This window comes from Macrobrachium nipponense, chromosome 4 (genome assembly GCF_015104395.2).
Source record: "Macrobrachium nipponense isolate FS-2020 chromosome 4, ASM1510439v2, whole genome shotgun sequence".
Taxonomy (NCBI): domain Eukaryota; kingdom Metazoa; phylum Arthropoda; class Malacostraca; order Decapoda; family Palaemonidae; genus Macrobrachium; species Macrobrachium nipponense.
The window spans coordinates 92,468,415-92,488,414 of record NC_061100.1 but is presented as its reverse complement, the minus strand read 5'-3'; the positions used below and the strand labels follow the sequence as shown (position 1 = coordinate 92,488,414).

At 44.2% G+C, this 20,000-nt stretch overlaps 1 protein-coding gene across 10 annotated transcripts in view; it reads right to left on the bottom strand.

The window, feature by feature from the left end:
- The window catches only part of LOC135211019 (ATP-binding cassette sub-family C member 5-like), an 818,851-nt gene that overhangs the window by 769,458 nt on the left and 29,393 nt on the right, over positions 1-20,000 (bottom strand). For all 10 annotated transcript variants that reach the window (XM_064244042.1, XM_064244046.1, XM_064244047.1 and 7 more), the window contains 2 exons: positions 9,058-9,323; positions 8,697-8,873 (listed from right to left, as the gene is read on the bottom strand). In XM_064244042.1, the coding sequence (XP_064100112.1) occupies positions 8,697-8,873; positions 9,058-9,323 (443 nt within the window). The remainder of the gene's footprint in view (positions 1-8,696; positions 8,874-9,057; positions 9,324-20,000) is intronic.

The window sequence follows — 20,000 nt, the reverse complement described above, 5'->3', positions numbered from 1 at the left end:
TTGTTTTTGGTTGTATTGTGCATGAAATTGCGCACATTTCCATATATAAAACTTTATGTAACGGCTAATTTAAAATGGTGCAAACATTACGACAATCGCACGTATGATTTTTTCAGAAGAGTTACCGCGCGGATGTAAGGAAAAAGTTTTTTCATAAATTCACCATAAATCAAAATATTGTGCTAGAGACTTCCAATTTGTTGCAAAATGAAGATAAATGATTGAATATTACTAAAATATAAGAGTTTTAGCTTACAATTGTGTTTTTTGACCATTTTGGTAGAGTCAAAATTGACTGAAGGTTGAAATTTTGGCAATTATAGTTATTTATATAAAAATATTTCAAAACTGATAAAAGCTACAATCATGAGTATTTTTTTGTTGTATTCTACATGAAATTTGGCACATTTTCATATATAATACTACATGTAACAGCTAATTTAAAATGGTGCAAAAATTATGTCAAAGTGACGAAATAATTTCTGAGATGTGTCATTGATACTTTTTAGTGCGATAAGAAAGAAATTCACGCTTGCGCACCTGCGTAACGATTGTAAACAAAACAACACCTTGATCCGTGAACTCCCAGCATCCCCCAAGGCGAGATTCAAAAGTTTTCGGCTGGTAGGCCTATAAGTATTTTTCCGGGAATTTATAAAAAAACTTTTCTATGTCGTCGTAAAATACGTCCAATCGGCACCCGACAGACAATTTATCTCGACGTAAAATACGTCCAATAGGCGTTTAACCCTCTTACGCTGGAGCGGTAAAAAAAAATTTGTCTCCCGTGTGCTGGAGGGGTTTCGGAGTGAGCGCGGAAGCGGAAAAAATGACAATTTGTCCAAAATTGCATTTTTCCTAACTATACAAACCTGAGGTCCTTTTACAATAGGAAGGTACTAGCGGCAGCTGGATAGGTCGTAAGCTTTCGAACAAGGGGTTCGGTAGTTAACTGCTTGTCCGACAGGCGCACGCGCGCGACTGGGAGGTAAACAAATCACTTTTGCTTTTGGCCCAAGCAAAAACTGCAGAGTGAGGGGTGGCATGAGGTGGGACTATGTGTAAAAGGACCTCAGGTTTGTATAGTTAGGAAAAATGCAATTTTGGACAAATTGTCATTTGTTCCGACACGGCATACAAACCTTCGGTCCTTTTACAATAGGAAGACTCACTTCTTGGTGGGAGGAATCTGAGTCTTTTGTGAACAGACTGGTGTTCGCCCAACCTTGGAATGCCTCCCTGGTCGTAAGAGCGAGGGAGGGATCCAAGCCTCTGTCCAATTGATCGGGGTGTGCACCGCAGGATCAATGGTCAGACCTCTGGACCAAGTACTAAGAGAGAGGCAAGCGTATCTCTTCATACCAGCAAACAAGAACAAGTTCCTATTTGCAAGAGGCAACATAAAGTTATGGTTTGTCTCTTCGTTGGCATCCACTTCTCCCCCATTGTAGGAGGAAGTGGTGGATATTCGTCCCCATCCCTAGTGAAAGGGATAGGATGGGGCTCTGTCGAGTAGCTCACGGCATCTCGTTTCCTTATCCAGCAAGGTGATGACCGTATCCCTCTACCCACAGGTAGAAAGGGGAGAAAAAGATAGGAAGAGAAGCCAGTCACTCTCTCATTCACTTATCTATTCCTTTTACAGTCACACCAGGACTCGATGCTGTTTCAGCCTGCTAGGGTCTGGGTTAGCTACACAACGTGTTGAGCAGCCACCATGGGTCCCAAGGAAAACGATCCAAGGACCTGTGGGCAATATCCAAAAGGTAGAAGGAGGTGCCAGTGGTCTGGTTGTACCAGACCCCTGCCTTCAGTACCTGCGCCACGGAGAAGTTCTTGTGTAACTCGAGGGAGTGTACTTCTAGGTCATCTTGGTGCTGACGAAGAGTCTTCAACACTCAGCCTGGGATGTCGAGTTTCTTCAGAAAGCGCGGTCGTCACAGGACAAAGCAGCATCTCCTTCGCATCGAAGGCGGTGAAGTCCATTAGGGAGGGGATTGTGAAGGACTCTAACCGATCGTCAGGAACCGAAGGGTTCTGAGTCTTCGCTACGAAGTCGGTACGAAATCGAGCGTCACGAATCCCCATCCCCTGGATGCTTGACTTCGCAGGAAAAGTCATGCAATTACCTCAGAGGAAAAGAAGGGAATGGTCGTATGACCTATCCCTCTTCTCGACTTCGGTGATGTCCTGTACCCATACTGGTCTATCCGTCTGCAGCAAAGTGTCTCACATTCTCCTATCCCCATGCAGTGAAGTTCTTCTCGGTAGTGGATAGGACACCGACACTCAATGGTGGGTGTCGATGGTATGGGTACTGTGACAAGCTATTAAAACGAAGTAATGATTGCTTTGTAACAACAGAACTAATTCAACAGCGTAGTTCGTAACTGACTCGGGAGCTCTGACAGCTGCCGACTGACTGCGTTTGGAAGGAGGCAAGTTGTCCAAGCATCCGAGCAAGTCACGTGACCTTCGCCTTAAAAGGGTTATGCCAAGAGACTAAACAAATAATTTGTTCGTCACCGATGCCAGAAGGCGAGGTGATGATTCTCTTAAGGCATGTGCCCAACAGGCGAAAGTCAATTGCCTTCTAGAGACCGAGGTCCCTCATGGCAAGATATCTCATAGTATAGTTGATTCTCAGCTAAGGAGAAACAACACTATGTGTCGTTGAAGACGAAGGTGTACAGAAAAAGCAACCTACGTCTTCACAGCTGAACCGAGAGAAGGATTCTCAAGATTCTGAACCTGTGCTACAAAGACTGAGAACGCTAACCGCTATTCATTGCTGTCCGGTGAGGATCGTAGTTGCAATAAAAGTGGAGCGCTTTTCAGTAATGAAGAGACAGGGAATACTGCCTGAAGAACTGCTTCTCATGGGCTGAACATTTGGAAGTAGAGCTGTCAGGTCGGAGAGTAGGCGATGTCTTCTGACACATCTGTTAATTCGGGGCGAGCAATGAATAATTGCACACCTACGAATACGAGATATTTTGAAGACAAACTCAGATGTCTGCAAAAAATCATTCGCATTATCGCGGTGCGATGCAGCGGGAGACTAGTACAGACTTCTGTTACCGTGCGGTAAACAGAAAGATGAAAGAGTCGAAGAGATATCTCTGTTGAAAATTCTCGCAATGTCGAAGGCGATGAAATCGAGTGTCACAGCAGTAGATGGTCCTTCATTATTGCGAGAATCCCCGTTAATCAGAGACCTAAGTCCATGATTGTTGGGCAGAGATACGGTTCGGTAGTCAATCAAACCAGGGGAGAGAGAGACGTAACCGACCGTGCATCTCCGAGACCTAGCTGATACTGAGCTGCTATCAGGCAGTTCAATACGCAGTAGCTCTCGGTGACTCGTCATCCTGAGTTGCCAGGTAATCCATTATTCCACGAAGGAATGCGTTCGGCTAGAACCATCGAGCATAAAGAATACGCTCGAGCAAGTTATATTTAAACGAAAACGGATTCGGTAAATACAAAAGCTGATTTGGTGTTGTCATGACAATACCAAGTATCTAAAATCGAAACTGATAACTGCTGGGAGGTTGCAGGGAACCCCGAGTTGCAGTTCAATTAAGATAAAATTCGTCTCGGTCACAAACCGTAGATTTAACTCGGTATCGCTACCCCCCGGACAATTCAACTGTTAAAAGAATCATGTCGCGAGGGTAATATACGTAGTATATTTGTAGGTTCTGTACCACGACCTCCATCCTAAACCTTCTTTCCTCTCGAGGAATGAGAATAAGGATTGGAGATCGACCGCCTTCGTTCTCTAGTCAAGAGAGTGAAGGAGAAGTCTTTCCCAAAGGAAAGCTTCAATGGTGAACAGAATACCGAAGACGATAGTTCAAGCCAAACTGGAAGTTCTCGTCCGTTCTTCTCTATTCCAGGTTAATCGCCTACTGTGAGATACTCTTCTTTCAGCAGCGTCTTCTTCCAAATGCTTAGAAATTACAGGAATTCGAGCATAAGCGAGGTTCCCGATTATCGTGTAACAATTATCGGGGATTCTTGCTCACTTTGGACCGTGGTCTCGCCTAAGTGTTTGGAGATCGTAAAAAACTCGAACACTCTGAGTGCGCTAGAAATTCCGTAGAATTCTAAGCACTCTGCGAAACCCCCCACCGAATTCGTCAAACGATATCGGCTGGTGGACCTCTCGATTCCTTAGAAATCGAGAAAGGGGCAGGATCCCTCCTCAACGACCGAGGCTTACGTCAGGTAGGACCCGAAGGTCCCCCCGGTAGCGCAGCCCCTAACGTGGGATCTTACAGAGAAATCTCTGTAGGATCCCTCCCCTTTCCCTCGTAGCCGTAAGGAGAGAGGGAATGGGGGAGGAATTGGATCCTGGCTCGCCTTCCCAGCGGAACTAGCAGTTGGAGAAGAAAAGGAGCAGCCATCGCCTTACAGCGATGGCCTCGTCAGAGCCTGGAAAACGTATCGTCAGGAGAAAACGTTTTTCCCGAGGAGGGTTACGAACTCATACTGTAGGTAAGGGTCTGCCGCCACTGTGAACGTCGTCTGGGTGGGGCTGATCGACACCTGACAGGAGAGAGCCGATACCGTCCTCCGACTCATTCCAGTCCTCGTCGAGGTCGAAACCTCTCAGGAGGACCGAAGGGGTATTCAAATACGGTGTCCGAAGACACCTAGAAACGCCTCTGTCGCAGTAGAGGAGGTGAAGTAGCTTGTTCGACCGGCCAGAACTGAGAGAGCCTTCTTGTCCGGAGACGAGAGACTACCTGGTTCAACACAGTCGGCAAGCTCCGATCGCGGCAGACCCACCGTCGATTTGGGTTCCCTCTCGGGCCCCAAAACGACTCGAGCCGAGAAGTGGCTCTGCTGGTGGGAGCGGCGATCCTTCCCCGAGGTCGTTGTGCTGACGAATCAGCGCCATAACCTCGGCAAAGTTCCTCTGGATCTCGGAAGTCACAGCATCTTGCAGAGTAGGACCGTTAAGCCCTTCGAACAAGAGCATATTCCGAGAACCTTCCTCCTAAGAAGGGGGAACAGCGACAGCCCTCTCGGTCTTCTCCATCCACTTGCGCATACGTCCTGGCCAGTCCAAGAACCGTGCCTGGCACGTAGGGCGTCATGTGGATCAGAGGGGCGCACCCCTCACGATCACTCCTCAATACCTCGCTCCTTCCGGTGTAACCCGAGGAGGTTGAAGGTACGGGAGAGGCAGACCTGACGCTCCCTCCTCGCTTGCTGGCAGAACCAGCAGGCTTGGAGGGCTGCAGGCGATCGTCAACCCGCGGTGGCGATCGAGCTGCAGGCCTGGTCGAACCGTCTCGCTGTGGAGAACGGCTGGACTGAGCACAGCGGCCCCGATCTCGAGTGTCAGACGAGCTGGTGCTGGTTGCCGTATCCGATCGCTCTCTGTGAGAGCGACGGTCAGGCGACCTGCAGGCTCCACTGTCACAGTGAGACCGGTGCTTGTCCTCACGGCACGTCACGTCGCTGGTTCCAGCCGTGGCTGGCACCGGCGAACGGGGGGACCTCTTCCCAGCCTCAGCCCGTGGCCGGTCGTGGACCGTCACGTCCCCGGGTAGCCAGCTGGTCGCCACGAGAGCGAGAGCTGGTCTGGTGAGAGTCGCGTGAGCGGCTGTCACCAGTCTTCCGCCCCATGCCGTGAACCTGACGCTGAGCGGACTCAGAGGTCTGGTTCCTGGCTGCACCGTCGCTGGTAGGCGACCGTACACTCGGTACCTCCCGCGAACGAGAGGCCGAGACGGACCCTGATGCAGTGGCAGAACCACTGACACCAGGCGAGGAAGTACCGGTGTTAGCCAACACCCCTCTGGTCCCCGTAGTCTTCTTCCTTGCGGAAGAAGAGACGGGCCCCGCTCCCGAAGGAGCAGGAGGACCAGCAGAAGGAACCCTCCCGTCCCACCGAGGTGAGACGGGTCCCGAGAAGCTCCCGAGGGAGACTTCTTAGGAGGGAGGAGGCAACCTTCTTCTTCCTCGGCTGTCAAGCCTAAGAAGTCGAAGGGGAAGAGGCGGCAGCCGACGACGATGAAGAAGATGAAGGCGACGTTCCTCCTCTTCTTCGTCAGCTTCCTCAGGACAGACGTAAGATCTGCCATCCAGGGCGGAGCCGGGGCTGCTGTAGCCGAAGCCACAGGGCCCGGACGCACCTGTACAGACAGACCAAAGTCTGGGGTAGTACCCCCACGAACAGGGACGACGTCAGCAGGTATGGGCATCTCAGGAACAGCAGGCACAGCCAGCACAGCATCGGCAGGGACAGCCAGCGCAGCAACGGCAGGGACAGCCAGCGCAGCAACTGCATGGACAGTCAGCACAGAATCGGCAGGTACTGCAGGCAGCACCGGAAACACAGGAGGTGAAGCAGCAGCCAGCAACATCCTGGTACCGGCGGCAGGTCCAGGGGCGAGCTCTAGGGCAGCGGAAGTGTGGTCGCGGCAGCGCGGCAACCACGAGCGGCGGCGGCACGCCCCCCTCTCGGTACGGCGAACGGCACTTCACAGCGGCTGTAGGCAAGACTGTTACCACGTGAGGCGAGTACACCAGGTGAGGAGGGACGTCGTCACCTGGAGTCGATATCGTTGTCGTGGTCACCACTCCATGGGTGACCGCAGCAGGCCCAGACATAGAACCGCCGCCCCTGGACACTAGGCACGCCCTGCAAATCGACGGACGCCCATACCTCACCAAGGTCCACCCTCGTGGCAATAGCACCTGCGGAAATAACAGTAGTAGTGATTAGTGGGGGGAAGTCCCCTCGCGCGGGGGGGTGAGCCCCACACCGAACGAGCGGAAGACCCCGAATACAATTGTACATCGGGCACCGAGCGCCCTCCCCCGCGCTCGACGGATCGGGCGAGGAGGAGAACCCAGATAACCTCCCCCCGGAAGGGGAAGGGCCATCTGTGGGAGCTTAGCGGGGGGGGGGAGGGATTCTCGTTCACCCCCGCACAGCACCCATGTACCCAACACAATAATAAAAAGAGCCCGAGAGCAATCGTGCCCTCGCACCGAATGCACGGCATAAGGATCAATTCCTGACTGAGCGGAACTTGAACCAAATAAATATTGATGCAATCAATAATAAAAGGAATAACATGAAAAAGAATCTTGCATTACGATTCACTTCACCATGAATAAGGGCTCGGAGCGAGCGCATTTGCGCCCTCGGTACCGAGCGCAAGGGTAAAAGGATCCATTCCTGATTATGAATGGAAACCTTGATCCATAATGAATTGATGCAATCAAAATATATATATGAAAAATGAAAAAGAATACTGCGCTTGCGATTTCACTTCATACAAAATAAAAAGGGGAAGGATCAATTCCCGGGAAATAGCGGAAACATTGATCCAAGTAAATAATGCAATCTCAATAAAATATGAAAATGAAAAAGAACTGCACTTGCGATTTCACTTCATTCAAATAAAAAGGGGAAAGGATCAATTTCCGGGTAAGAGCGGAAACTGATCCAAAATGAGTATTGCTACAATCAAAATAAATATATGAAAATGAAAAAGAATACTGTACTTGCGATTCCACTTCCATACAGAATAAGTTTTCGTGCCGAGCGCATTCGCTCGGCAACGAGCATACAGGTCAAAAAAAAAAAAATAAAAAGGCACTTACTTACGATTTTCATCTACACATTTTCAACCAAAATATAAGCTCGGAGCGAGCGCTCTCCCGCCCTCGGCACCGAGCATACACAATACGAGGATCATTTCTGGGAAAATGAATTCCCGCACTTACGCCCTTCAGTCCCGGCACTCGAGTAATTGGAGGGCGTGGAGAAACCAAGATCCTTTAATTCACAATTGAATTCAATGGAAATAAATATGAAATGATTGTACTTACAATTCAGTTTCACCAGATAAATAGAAAAAGAAAAATACAACCATGCGAAAGCAACGATGATGAAGCGGGCAGAGAGCGATGATACACGTCTACACGCCAGCAGGCCGAAAGCAAAAGTGGTTTGTTTACCTCCCAGTCGCGCGCGCGCGCCTGTCGGACAAGCAGTTAACTACCGAACCCCTTGTTCGAAAGCTTACGACCTATCCAGCTGCCGCTAGTACCTTCCTATTGTAAAAGGACCGAAGGTTTGTATGCCGTGTCGGAACAAATATTTTTTTTCAAAAAATCACAGCGCGCTTAGTTTTCAAGATTAAGAGTTCATTTTTGGCTCCTTTTTTTGTCATTGCCTGAAGTTTAGTATGCAACCACCAGAAATGAAAAAAATTATCATTATCATATATAAATAATGCGATATATGATAGCGCAAAAATGAAATTTCATATATAATTGTATTCAAATCACGCTGTGCACAAAACGGTTAAAGGTAACAAGTTACTTTTTTTCATTGTAATGTACACTAAATTGCGATCATTTTGGTATATAACACATTGTAAAACGATCAAAGCAACACAGAGAAAATATTATTACAAAATAATGCATGAATTCGTAACGCGCGGACGTGTGCTGTTTGACAGATAACTGAGGCCACCGATAACCAAGGACTGCCTGTTCTTACTTTGGAGGCTTCCTGACTGGAATTACCATCCAATAATTATTTGGGAGGTTTCCTGACTAGAATAACCATTCAATACTTAATTTGGAGGCTTCCTGACTGGAATTAACATTCAATACTTACTTTGGAGGCTTCCTGACTGGAATTAACATTCAATACTTACTTTGGAGGCTTCCTGACTGGAATTAAGTGTTTGAGAGCTTGTCGATAACGAGACATATCAGAACCCTTTTTATATTTGATTGCCACTTCACTGTAACGTTCCATGCGCATATCCCGAGCAATAGAGGATTCATTGAGAGAAAAACCTCGCTCAAGGGTACACTCCATACCCATGTATCTAAAAGAAAAAACCAGTAACAAACATTAAAATACTGTGCTGCAAAATCCACTCCAAGTTCTCATTACAATAATGTTCACCACTTAACAGTCAGTATTAAATGAAAAAGTATATAAATTATTTCAAGAAAATTCTTTATATTCTATTCAGGATAACTAAATGTTACTTATTTAACATATCATACCCTTCATCAAGTGCATCATCAATATCCTGGTCAATATCTCCTGGGTCACAGTCATTATCTAAACTCTCCTGATCTGATTTCATTTCCTGGCTTGTTTGTAAACATGTAGGAGGGAGCTTGATACGAACAGTCTTCACTGGAGATTTTAAAGTTGGCTCTTGGTCAGAATTTTTAATTAAAGGCAACTCCTCAAGCACAGGCATTTCCTCAGAATTTGTAATCAAAGGTGACTCTTCAAAGACAGACATTTCTTCACTGCAATCAACCTGGCAGAATATGAAGTACGTAGTATATCAGGGAGTGTAAATGTACATAAAATACATATTCTGCAAGAATCTTAGTTTTACATACACAAACACATACTTATTTAAGCCTAAATGCCTTGTTAAGGACAGACATGCTGAAATGAAATGAATAACAGCATATACTAACAAAGTGATAGCAGATGTTCACAGTGCGACTTTGCTCTCATTCTTGAACTCTATCTATAGATTTCAGATGTATGTAATCAACCAAACACTGAGAGGAGATTTCTATCCATGGTACGAAAGTTATTTTGACCATCATAGGAATTACAAATCTCGTATTTTTACTAACACTGAAAAGTTACTTCACTTAAAATTTCATGTCACTGTAAATCATCTGTGTCTGCAATGCAATCCAGTAATAACAACCACTAAATCAATTCAGACTACTGTCTATACAGTACTACTTGCAATTTTTCTTTCATGATCTCTGAAGGTATACCAGTATTGGTTGTCTACCTGAGCTACTATGTAACTAAATGAAAAGTCATAAAAACAAATAAAAGTATATTTATAACTATGTTCGAAACATCAAGACTGGATGTGGACTTGTGTGTTAGTATTGATGTGATTGAGATTAGGGATGTGATTTAAATGGTTAATTAAAATGATCACCAGGCTATTTACAGCTACTGATTGCACTGAGAAAGTATTCCTGAATGAGCAATAACCCTAATCAAACTACCCAAAATGTGTAAGAGGACAGAGATGAGAGGATGACTTGGTTGTAATGAAATGACATGTCATGGAACAGGTCTCCAATATTGAAGTTACCTTGGGGAAAACATGACTATGAAATTGATAATGAGAGGTCAGCAAGGAATGGGGTAGCAATAGTACCTTAAAGAAAGTGGGAAATGCTTGATATACTACTAGCGAGAAAGAATACTCCATTAATGGGGAGCAAAATTTATAATGTGAAAGGACTGACACATGCATTCATTCAGAAAATGGATATTTTGAACAGATGTGGCTGTAAAATAATTTCACAGCTGGATATGTTGGGAAGATCAAATTATACAAATTGGAAGAATAATGAGAGAATAGTGCCCAGAAACTGGAAAATAAATTGATCTCATAGATGAAAATGGTTTGGCCTTGTAATAAGATGCAAGAGAGCAATAGTTGGTCAAAACAGTAAGAGCACAAAGTCCCAGTTGAGCAACCTTCGGGTACCTGAAAAATATGAACTTGATAAATAAGATTAAATCTTCTCTAAAATGATCTGCCAAACTGCACCACCTTCACTTATTCCTTTAATGAATGCATCAATGGATGGTGAAGTGCTGACTGAACAATACTGTGACCATCTATGAAAGCTATGGTTAGCATAAGTGAAAAATACATAGTAATCTACACTTGAACTAACAATAATTCACAAAAAAATGCTTTGTTACATTTGTTAGTATTGCTGTGCTCATTATTTGAAGGAAGTCATAACTTTCTGATAATTTACTACACATGATTTGTTGGCAAAATAATTTCAAAATTAGATGTGGCATTCATAAGTTTGATTAATTTTTGTTTTCTTTATAAACCCATCAATTTGTGAATGCCTTGTGATGTTTCAGTTACCTTTTACAGACTCTGAAAAGAGGGAGGAGAAAAAGACTTCAGCTTAGTCATCCACCAAACTGGGCTCCCTAATGTCATATGATCTCTGCAAGCTCTGTGAAGTCTGTAGGAATACAAACTGACCTCATTACGAGATTTGTTTGTACCAAATAAACTAATTTTAATTAACTTTATATGTACTTGATTTGCCACTAAAAATATATCCATGGTATCATGCCAGTGAACTCCTAATGAACATGTGTTTGGGAGTCTGTCACGGACCCCGAGAGGTCCGCCTCAGGTTCGATATTAAAATAAACCAAAAGAATTCAACACCAACAGCTGAAACTGGGGATACAAATATAGAAAGATACACAAACAGAACAAAAGGTTTATTTACAAGCTTACTAACAAAGGTTTATTTACAAGCTTACTAACAAAGATAAATGCAGAACGGTTTCTCCTATTTACATAACAAAAGTAAAATCTTACTCTGCATGAACTGGGGAAACAGTGAGGTAATGAAAATACATGTTGGCTAGTTTTTCAGCTGTCGAAAATCAATGCTCAAAGCGATGGTTTCACAAAAGGAGAACTGTAACTTCAGACGTCTTCTTGACTCCGTATTGCAGAAAACAATGTCTATTCTTGATACTCGAAGGGCAGGTTACTCCTCCAAAACCAACTTGTGGGACGTTTCTTCTCTGAAGGCTTGCACAACGTCGGAATACCTCGGTCGTCCACTCCCTGACGAAAACTTGACCAGATTCCAATCAAACTCTACAGCGCCTTTTTTCTCTCTTATCCTTAATCTGTTCCTTCTTCTCTTATCTCTCTCTGATGATCTCTGCTCTCTGCTGGTCTCTAACTGATGATCTCTGATCTCTCCTACTTCGTCAGTCGTATTTCTACGGCAACCTGGGGGCGGGGCCTACGGGGGGCGGAGCATGAACGTCATAGACTCCCGAGACGACAAGAAATCTTTAGAAGGATCTCGAAGAAATATTGCATCAGAAATCGTGGTGTTTCTCAAGACACATCGGCACCTGTCGAGTTCCATATCACACGTGACGATTCTAGAACAATCATGAGAACAGGCACCTCCAACACGTGCGTGAATGCCTCCTTGCTGCAGACCTACTTGAGGAAAATGCATTTTCATTTCCTTACTATATAATTCCTTGCTATAGAGCGATTACCATGACAGAGTCCAGGAGTTCTAGGGACTAACAAGGAATCATGAAATGAGCTTATATGGTGTTAGTAAAACTAAAGTCTATACTGCAGAAGAAATAGGTCTTGAGTGAAGCAAAGCACTCAACTCTTCAACAACAGAAATGTGTCACAGCTAGCCATGCTGCATGACAAGTGACAAAATTAAGAGCTGAGGTATGCCGAGTCATAGATAGGAGCATCATCTCCCTTTTGAGAAGAGGTAATAATCTAGCCAGCATGCACAAGAGGGCACACTGAAAACAAGTTAATGAATTTAAAAGTCAGATCTTGCAAGTAAAAATGCACAAAGGTGTTTGGGGGCCTTCACAGGGTAAAACTGACAATAGAAGAAATTTCAATGCCTGCTCTAAAGACCATTTGTGACCCATAATGTTTAAACTGTATTCTAAGACTTCGAAAGTGTTATCATAAACCCTTGACACAATATGACATTAAAAAAAAGTTATTTTGACAAAGTTTTATGTGCATCAGTGGATAAAAACAACTAGTTCTGCCTTCTAAAATCTTTGGTCTCATGAAGATAAATCTTAATGGCCCTTACTTGGAAAGGGAAGAGGTTTCCTTATTACCAAACCAAAAAGGTAATGTGAAATATAAGTATGAAGGTACAGGACAAGGTTGGGACGAAGTCACCTGTCTTTGCTAGAAACCAGTTGAGTAAACAAAAAAATACTTATCAGTTTTTTGAGCAGATGACAGATAGTATTTACCTCACACCTTGCCAAGGCCAAATCCACTAAAAATGTCTTCATGGTAAGATCCCTGAAAGCAATATCCTCTATGGGGGTGTACACTAAGCTGAAGAAGTGTTTTAACAACGGCAACAAATCCTAGGATGAGGGCTGAGGAGTCCTGGGGCTGGGCTTTCTTCTCAAGATTGGTACACATAACAAATTTCACCTAGAGAAGCACAGCCTATTCCCCAAATTTTAAATACCTAAAAGAAAGTAGAGCAGTAGTTAGTAACAATACAGACAACTTCCTTGATCTGTACAGGGAAAGTAGGAAGCATCCTATTGACAGAACAGAGGAAGTGAGTGGTTCAAAGCCCTTACTACAACAGATACAGAAGACTTCTCACTTAGCCTGGTACATAGCCTAGCTGTACGATGTTTGTCTGAGGTAGCAATATGTACGTAATGTCAGCACCCTGACATGAAAAGCTTTTCCTGACAAAGCATTGCTGGAAAGCTTTAGTGCATAAAGATGGAAGAAGCTGAGGTTTTGGTGGTCTCTTTGAAAGTAGAGCTCACAGAAGAACTGCTTTTATTTTGGAAATCTGGAGAGCTCCACAAAAGCAAAGATCCACGAACCATATCTGCTGCAGCCACAGTGGGGTTGTATGTCATATGGACTCTGTTTAACAATCAGTTTGTCAAATGCAGGAATCTAAATAACTCAGAAATGTTCATGGAAACCATGAAACATCACACGCCAATCTGCATGGTCTAACAGGCCTTAAAAGGAGTTTAAGAGATTTGGAAGCTTGTGATCAAGGTTGGTGGAAAGAGGTCTTCTAAGGGTACTCCCTGGTGATTCCAACATATGCTGCAGCTCTAAGAATGCAAGGACTACTTGGTCTTGTCTGTTAAGTGTGAAGGCTACCACATGGAAGTTCATAAGACATAACTGAGGATCAGAATCATAATGCAATCTCCTACCACAGCAGGAACTCTATTGTTAACTGACATGTTGCCATAGATTTGGTGTCACCCTCATTCATGGGAAAATCCACTGTACTGGAATTGTCTGACATCACTCCTACAAACTTATTGAACAGATGGCTCCCAAATAGTACCTGCTGGGTCATTTTACTGCCCTAAGCTTTACAGAGCTTATAAGCAAGCCCTTTATTTTAAAGACCATCGACATAATACACAATCCTGTAGATGGGTGCCCAAACCTTCCTTGGAGGTGTCCGTAAGTAGCAATAGGTATGAGGAAGGAGGTGACGGATAGCCCTTAGTCTGGGCCCTGATCATCTTGGCACAATATTGTCTCTTAAGACCCTTAAAAAGTGTAGAACAGATAGTTTGTCTGCCTGACCTGCAGCAAACTAACACTGGTTCAATTCCAGAGACCTAAGCCTTACCTGGGTGAGACAAACTAGCTCCTCCAAGTAAATTCAGTCTGAGCAGCAGAGATCTTAGCCTGGACCAGCTGTGAGGGTCTACTTGCTCCTACATGGAGTCTAGGTGGCTTAATAACTTCCGACAACTTATAGGCAGGGATAATATCATCAAGAACTCTCCTCAGAGTGCATGGAGCCTTCATATTCTCTCAATCATTTTTGTCCTGGATACACTGATATACTATTCAGTTCCTTTCCCAGAAAAAGTGTCACCCTTACTGATGTCAGACCTGACCTGAGCCAGTTGAAGATCAGGTCCATGTACCAGCACCTCATGATGAGGTCCCTAGGAGGTAGGTTGGTCAGGGGACCAGCAGCATAGTGAGATACTACCACTGGAGAGAATAAGTCCTTCTAAGGCTGGCCAGTACGTCCTGTTGTTGGGTCCCCCTGGTCACAGACTTTTTCTGTGCTTACACTAACACAGAAGAGTCTGGCATATTTATTACATATCTTTTACTGGTGACACACTTGACAACACTGAACACCATATACACCTAAGTCTTACCATCTTCAATCTGTCCTTTCTTGTTTTGCAGGAGAGACTCCCACACCTGCTAGGCATCTCTTCTAGAAAAAGGCAGCACAAAAATAAACCAGTTTTTCAGTCATGGATGGTGCCATATCTTTGTACTGGGATCTTCCACTGTCTTGGAGTCCTCTTGCCTGGGGTGCACTCAAAGCACATTTTTCTGTTAATTCCCTCATCTTCTTGTTTTCCAAACAGTGTGCTGGCAGGGTTAGTAAAAGGGTCAAGGATGCTTGGGGGTTTAGCATGGGGATGCCTTACCCTCATCATTTCCTTTTTCTTTATCTTTACCCGGTTCCTCCCAATTGACCAGTTTCACTCTGGCAATAATTCCTCTATTTATCAGCTTAAACTTCACTATACTTGGTTTTTTTAATAGTTTTATCACAAAAAGTGCATTTTATGATGAAATTGATCAAAAACACCAGGAATTCGTAGATACCTATTTCTCATAGAAAAATACCGCGAATGTGCGAATCTTCCACGAATAATGCAGGGAAACGTTCCTGAGAGAGATCCACTCCTTTTCAAGGGAAACATACCCAAAATACTAAAAGAAAATGGAATCCAAACCAGAAAGGAAGACAGAATCATTCAAGGAATGGTCCACCCATAAAACACAAGCCTGGTCAATTTTTAATCACAAATAACTCAAATCAAGAGACTTATTCAGCTCAAGGAGTGAGACCAAAGGCAGCATGTGAAAACGGTGGGTATACCAATCATTCTAGTATCAAATGCCAAAAGCCTAGAATCTGTACAATTTGCAAGGTCGGGCATTTAACTAAAAGTTGTTGGTTCAATAATAAGGAAAAGCTAGTATGGAAAAATGAAGGTTCATCTGCATTTTCCTACATAAATAGCAAGAAGGTAGTATTCTCCATGAAAGAAGAAATAAAAAGAAAGGATTTGCCTATTGTAAAGATTCCAATAAATGGAAAGACATGTATTGGACATATTTATAGATTCAGGCAATGCAGTGAATATAATAGATAAATCAAATTCAACCAGATATTTAGGCATTTCAGAGACTGTTTTAGAGTCCAAATAAAGTTATAAAAGAAATAGTGGGTAAACAAATTAGAAGTCTAGGGAATGTCAACTTAAATATAGACATTTTGTCACACAATTTGTTGAAAATTTTCTAGTTTTAGAAGAGATTTTTTCCTGTGCAAGTATTATTCTCATTCAATTTAGTGAGATGTGGAATAATACTAGACAGCAGTGAAAGAATGATTAGCCTGAAACAGGATAATCAGAAGAGCGTATGATTTACGCTTGACAAAGAAAAGCCTCACCCAAATCTGATCAATTTGTCCGAGACAGTTTCGACAAACGAAAGAAACATAAGGGAAGAGCAAGATAAAATAGAAACAAATAGATAAGAGGAATTCCCACCATTACAGAATACAGAATCAATGAAATGTGCACATAGTATAGATGATATATACTCAGATATAAGTAATTACTCAGATATATATACAGGGTGGGCCAAAAAATTTTTTATTAAACGCATAAAATTTTTCAGACATGAATAAGTGGCATATTTAAGAATGAGTGACATGAAAAGGATAAAAATAAGTAGCATGTTTAATGGCACAGTATTAATTTTCTATTGAAGAGTACTTTGAATGAGAAACAGTTCATGAAGTAACTGTGTGGCTACTTTTGGCCCAACCTGTATATTGGTCATCACCGAAACTGAATATAGTAATGAAAATCCAGATGCCTATACAGAAACATGTACAAATGACTTTAGCAATGTAGTAATGAGTTATGACAATGAAGGGAAAATACTAAATGAAGTATTACTATCAGATAAAATAAAGAAATCAGATATAGTAAATAGTTTAACAGAAGTAGCAGAAGAAACCACTGAAAATGCAGAACTTTGTTATTTTCAGACATAGAAGGTGAAGAGATATGTTGCGTTAGCACAGCAGATGATAATAAAGTACTTTACATCCAAAATGCTAACAAAAATATATTTAAGAGCAAAAGAGAAGGTAAGGGCTAAAGATGTTCTATTGCTGAACGATGAATTGCCATTTTAGGGACGGCACTCTATACCTACAATGAACAATCAAAGCGCCACCTGTGACATTTGATTCAGGCTGCCGTACAGGGAAACTAATAGCTATATAATTATTGGGTAAGTCTCATATGCAAAATTGGCGGTTTATGGTGCGACAAGAGGCCATTCACCAAAGCTTGGTGCTACAAGTGCCACAAACTGCCGAGTTTCGGTTAATGGCGTCTTCGCTTATCAGCACCCCACCGAGAACAGAACCCTTGATGATGACCAGGGACTGTCTGGAGAGGACAAGTCGAAGACCGGCTTGTGATGCTTGGAGAAGTGAAATATCCGAGGAGAGATGCATTCCCTTAGAAGTTCTGTAGAGCTTTGGAAGGGAAACTCTTCCCAGCTTCTCCAGGTGGTCAAATCCTCAGAATTGAGACACCAGGTGGAAACATGTCTAACACTGGTGAACACGCAAGGAGTGCTAGCAGTCATGTTCGTTGGAGGAGACGACACACACGAACGTTTTACCCTTTTTATCTCGCTGTGCCAGAACTGGGATGGTGAGAGGTCTCAGCATCAACAGTTCGGGACGGAGAGGACAAGTCGAAGACCGGCTTGTGATGCTTGGAGAAGTGAAATATCCGAGGAGAGATGCATTCCCTTAGAAGTTCTGTAGAGCTTTGGAAGGGAAACTCTTCCCAGCTTCTCCAGGTGGTCAAATCCTCAGAATTGAGACACCAGGTGGAAACATGTCTAACACTGGTGAGCACGCAAGGAGTGCTAGCAGTCATGTTCGTTGGAGGAGACGACACACACGAACGTTTTACCCTTTTTATCTCGCTGTGCCAGAACTGGGACGGTGAGAGGTCTCAGCATCAACAGTTCGGGACTCTCACAATTCGTTAGAAACACGAGCACTCATAATGACTCATGAACGAGCGCCTGACACATCACCCATTTAGAGGCAAACCTCTAGACTGGTGACGGGTTTGTAAACCAAAGCTTGCGCTCTCACAGCTCCTGAAACACAAAACCCAAGGGCATGCAAACTGGTTCCTGAGCCTGAAGGTTGGGAAGAACTGACGAGATCCCTATGTCTCCTTGGGAGGAGGCAACCCCTGAGAAATCCTGCAGGAGGACTTCTTAGCGGGGGGGGGGGGGGGGGGGGGGGGGGGGGGGGGTGGGGGGGGGGGGGGGAAGCACACTTCCTCTTCTTTGGTTGAAGGGGGGTGATCCAGTTTCTCGGGACCTTCTCGAGCCTCAGAAAAGGAAGGAATGGGTAGTGGAGAATGACATTCTTCCATAGACAGGGCTTCTTTTACAAGATGATGATCAGACATCAGCAGCAGTAGAGTCAGGAATCACAGGACAGCTGGGGGTAGAAGCTGTTCCGTGATAAGTCGTCAGGACAATAGTAGCAATCTAACACATGGCACAACAGAGGAACTGTACAGACACACAAGGGTCAGTGTCACAGCATGCTGGAGTGTCACAGATACACCCCAGAGGATTAGGATAACCAACACAGTGAGATATCTAACAATATAATGCTGTGTTCTATGATTGCTCATTGTAAACCTGAAGAAAAAAGAAAATACGATTAATAAGATACTCCTCTTGTCCCAAGGGGCACTGCCCTCCAAAGCGAGAGAAGATCCCAAAGAATAAGTATAATCCAATCATCAACACCCAACCACCCTCCTCGCTTGATGAGCGTGTGAAGAGGCTGAGGGAGATATCTCTCCAGAAGGAGAAAACACCAAGAGGAAAGAATACAGGGAGAGAAAAACAGAGGGCGAACACTGCAGCACAAGTGCAAATGTCATGTTCAATAACCAACCAACATTCTGTGACGCCCTTAATATAAAAAGGCGTGCAGATGTAATATGGTTGTTTGTTACGCCCTTGCCGCCGACCCCAAGACACACATGCTGAGTAAAGCAGTTGCAAGGCTATCACAAAAAGTGGTTTAGAATACAGGCAGCCCCTGGTTAACGACAGGGGTTCTGTTCCTGGGGGCCCAACGCTAAGCAAAAATGGCCTCTAACTGAAATTCAAAAGTTTACAGGTGTCACAATCCCATTTACAGTGCCCTAGACTTGTTTACTATGCCTTATATGTAATATGTAATAACTCTCTAATGAAAACGTGGAATTTCATATGCCTAAACATTTACAATTACCTGCATGGTTATTCTACAAATATGACAATTTGTCCAAAATTGCATTTTTCCTAACTATACAAACCTGAGGTCCTTTTACAATAGGAAGGTTACTAGCAGCTGGATAGGTCGTAAGCTTTCGAACAAGGGGTTCGGTAGTTAACTGCTTGTCCGACAGGCGCGCGCGCGCAACTGGGAGGTAAACAATCACTTTTGCTTTTGGCCCAAGCAAAAACTGCAGAGTGAGGGGTGGCATGAGGTGGGACTATGTGTAAAAGTACCTCAGGTTTGTATAGTTAGGAAAAATGCAATTTTGGACGAATTGTCATTTGTTCCGACACGGCATACAAACCTTCGGTCCTTTTACAATAGGAAGACTCACTTCTTGGTGGGAGGAATCTGAGTCTTTTGTGAACAGACTGGTGTTCGCCCAACCTTGGAATGCCTCCCTGGTCGTAAGAGCGAGGGAGGGATCCAAGCCTCTGTCCGATTGATCGGGGTGTGCACTGCAGGATCAATGGTCAGACCTCTGGACCAAGTACTAAGAGAGAGGCAAGCGTGTCTCTTCGTACCAGCAATGTAAAAACTAGTTCCTGTACAGGAGCAAATATAAAGTCATGGGTTTGTCTCTTGTTGGCATCCACTTCCCCCCCCTTGTAGGAGGAAGTGGTGGATATTCTGCTCCTATCCCTAGTGAAAGGGATAGGATGGGGCTCTGTCATATAGCTCACCTGCATCTCGTCCTCATCCAGCGAGAGTGACGACCATGACCCTCTGCCCACAGGTAGAGGAGGAGGAAAAGATGGGAAGAGAAGCCAGTCACTCACTCATTCTCACATCCATCCGCACAGTCACACCAGGACTCGATGCTGTTCAGCCTGCGAGGGTCTGGGTTAGCTACACAACTTGTTGAACAGCCACCACGGGTCCCAAGGAAAAGGTATCCAAGGACCTGTGGGCAATATCCCGAAGGTAGAAGGAGGTGAAGGTGGTCTGGTTAGCCC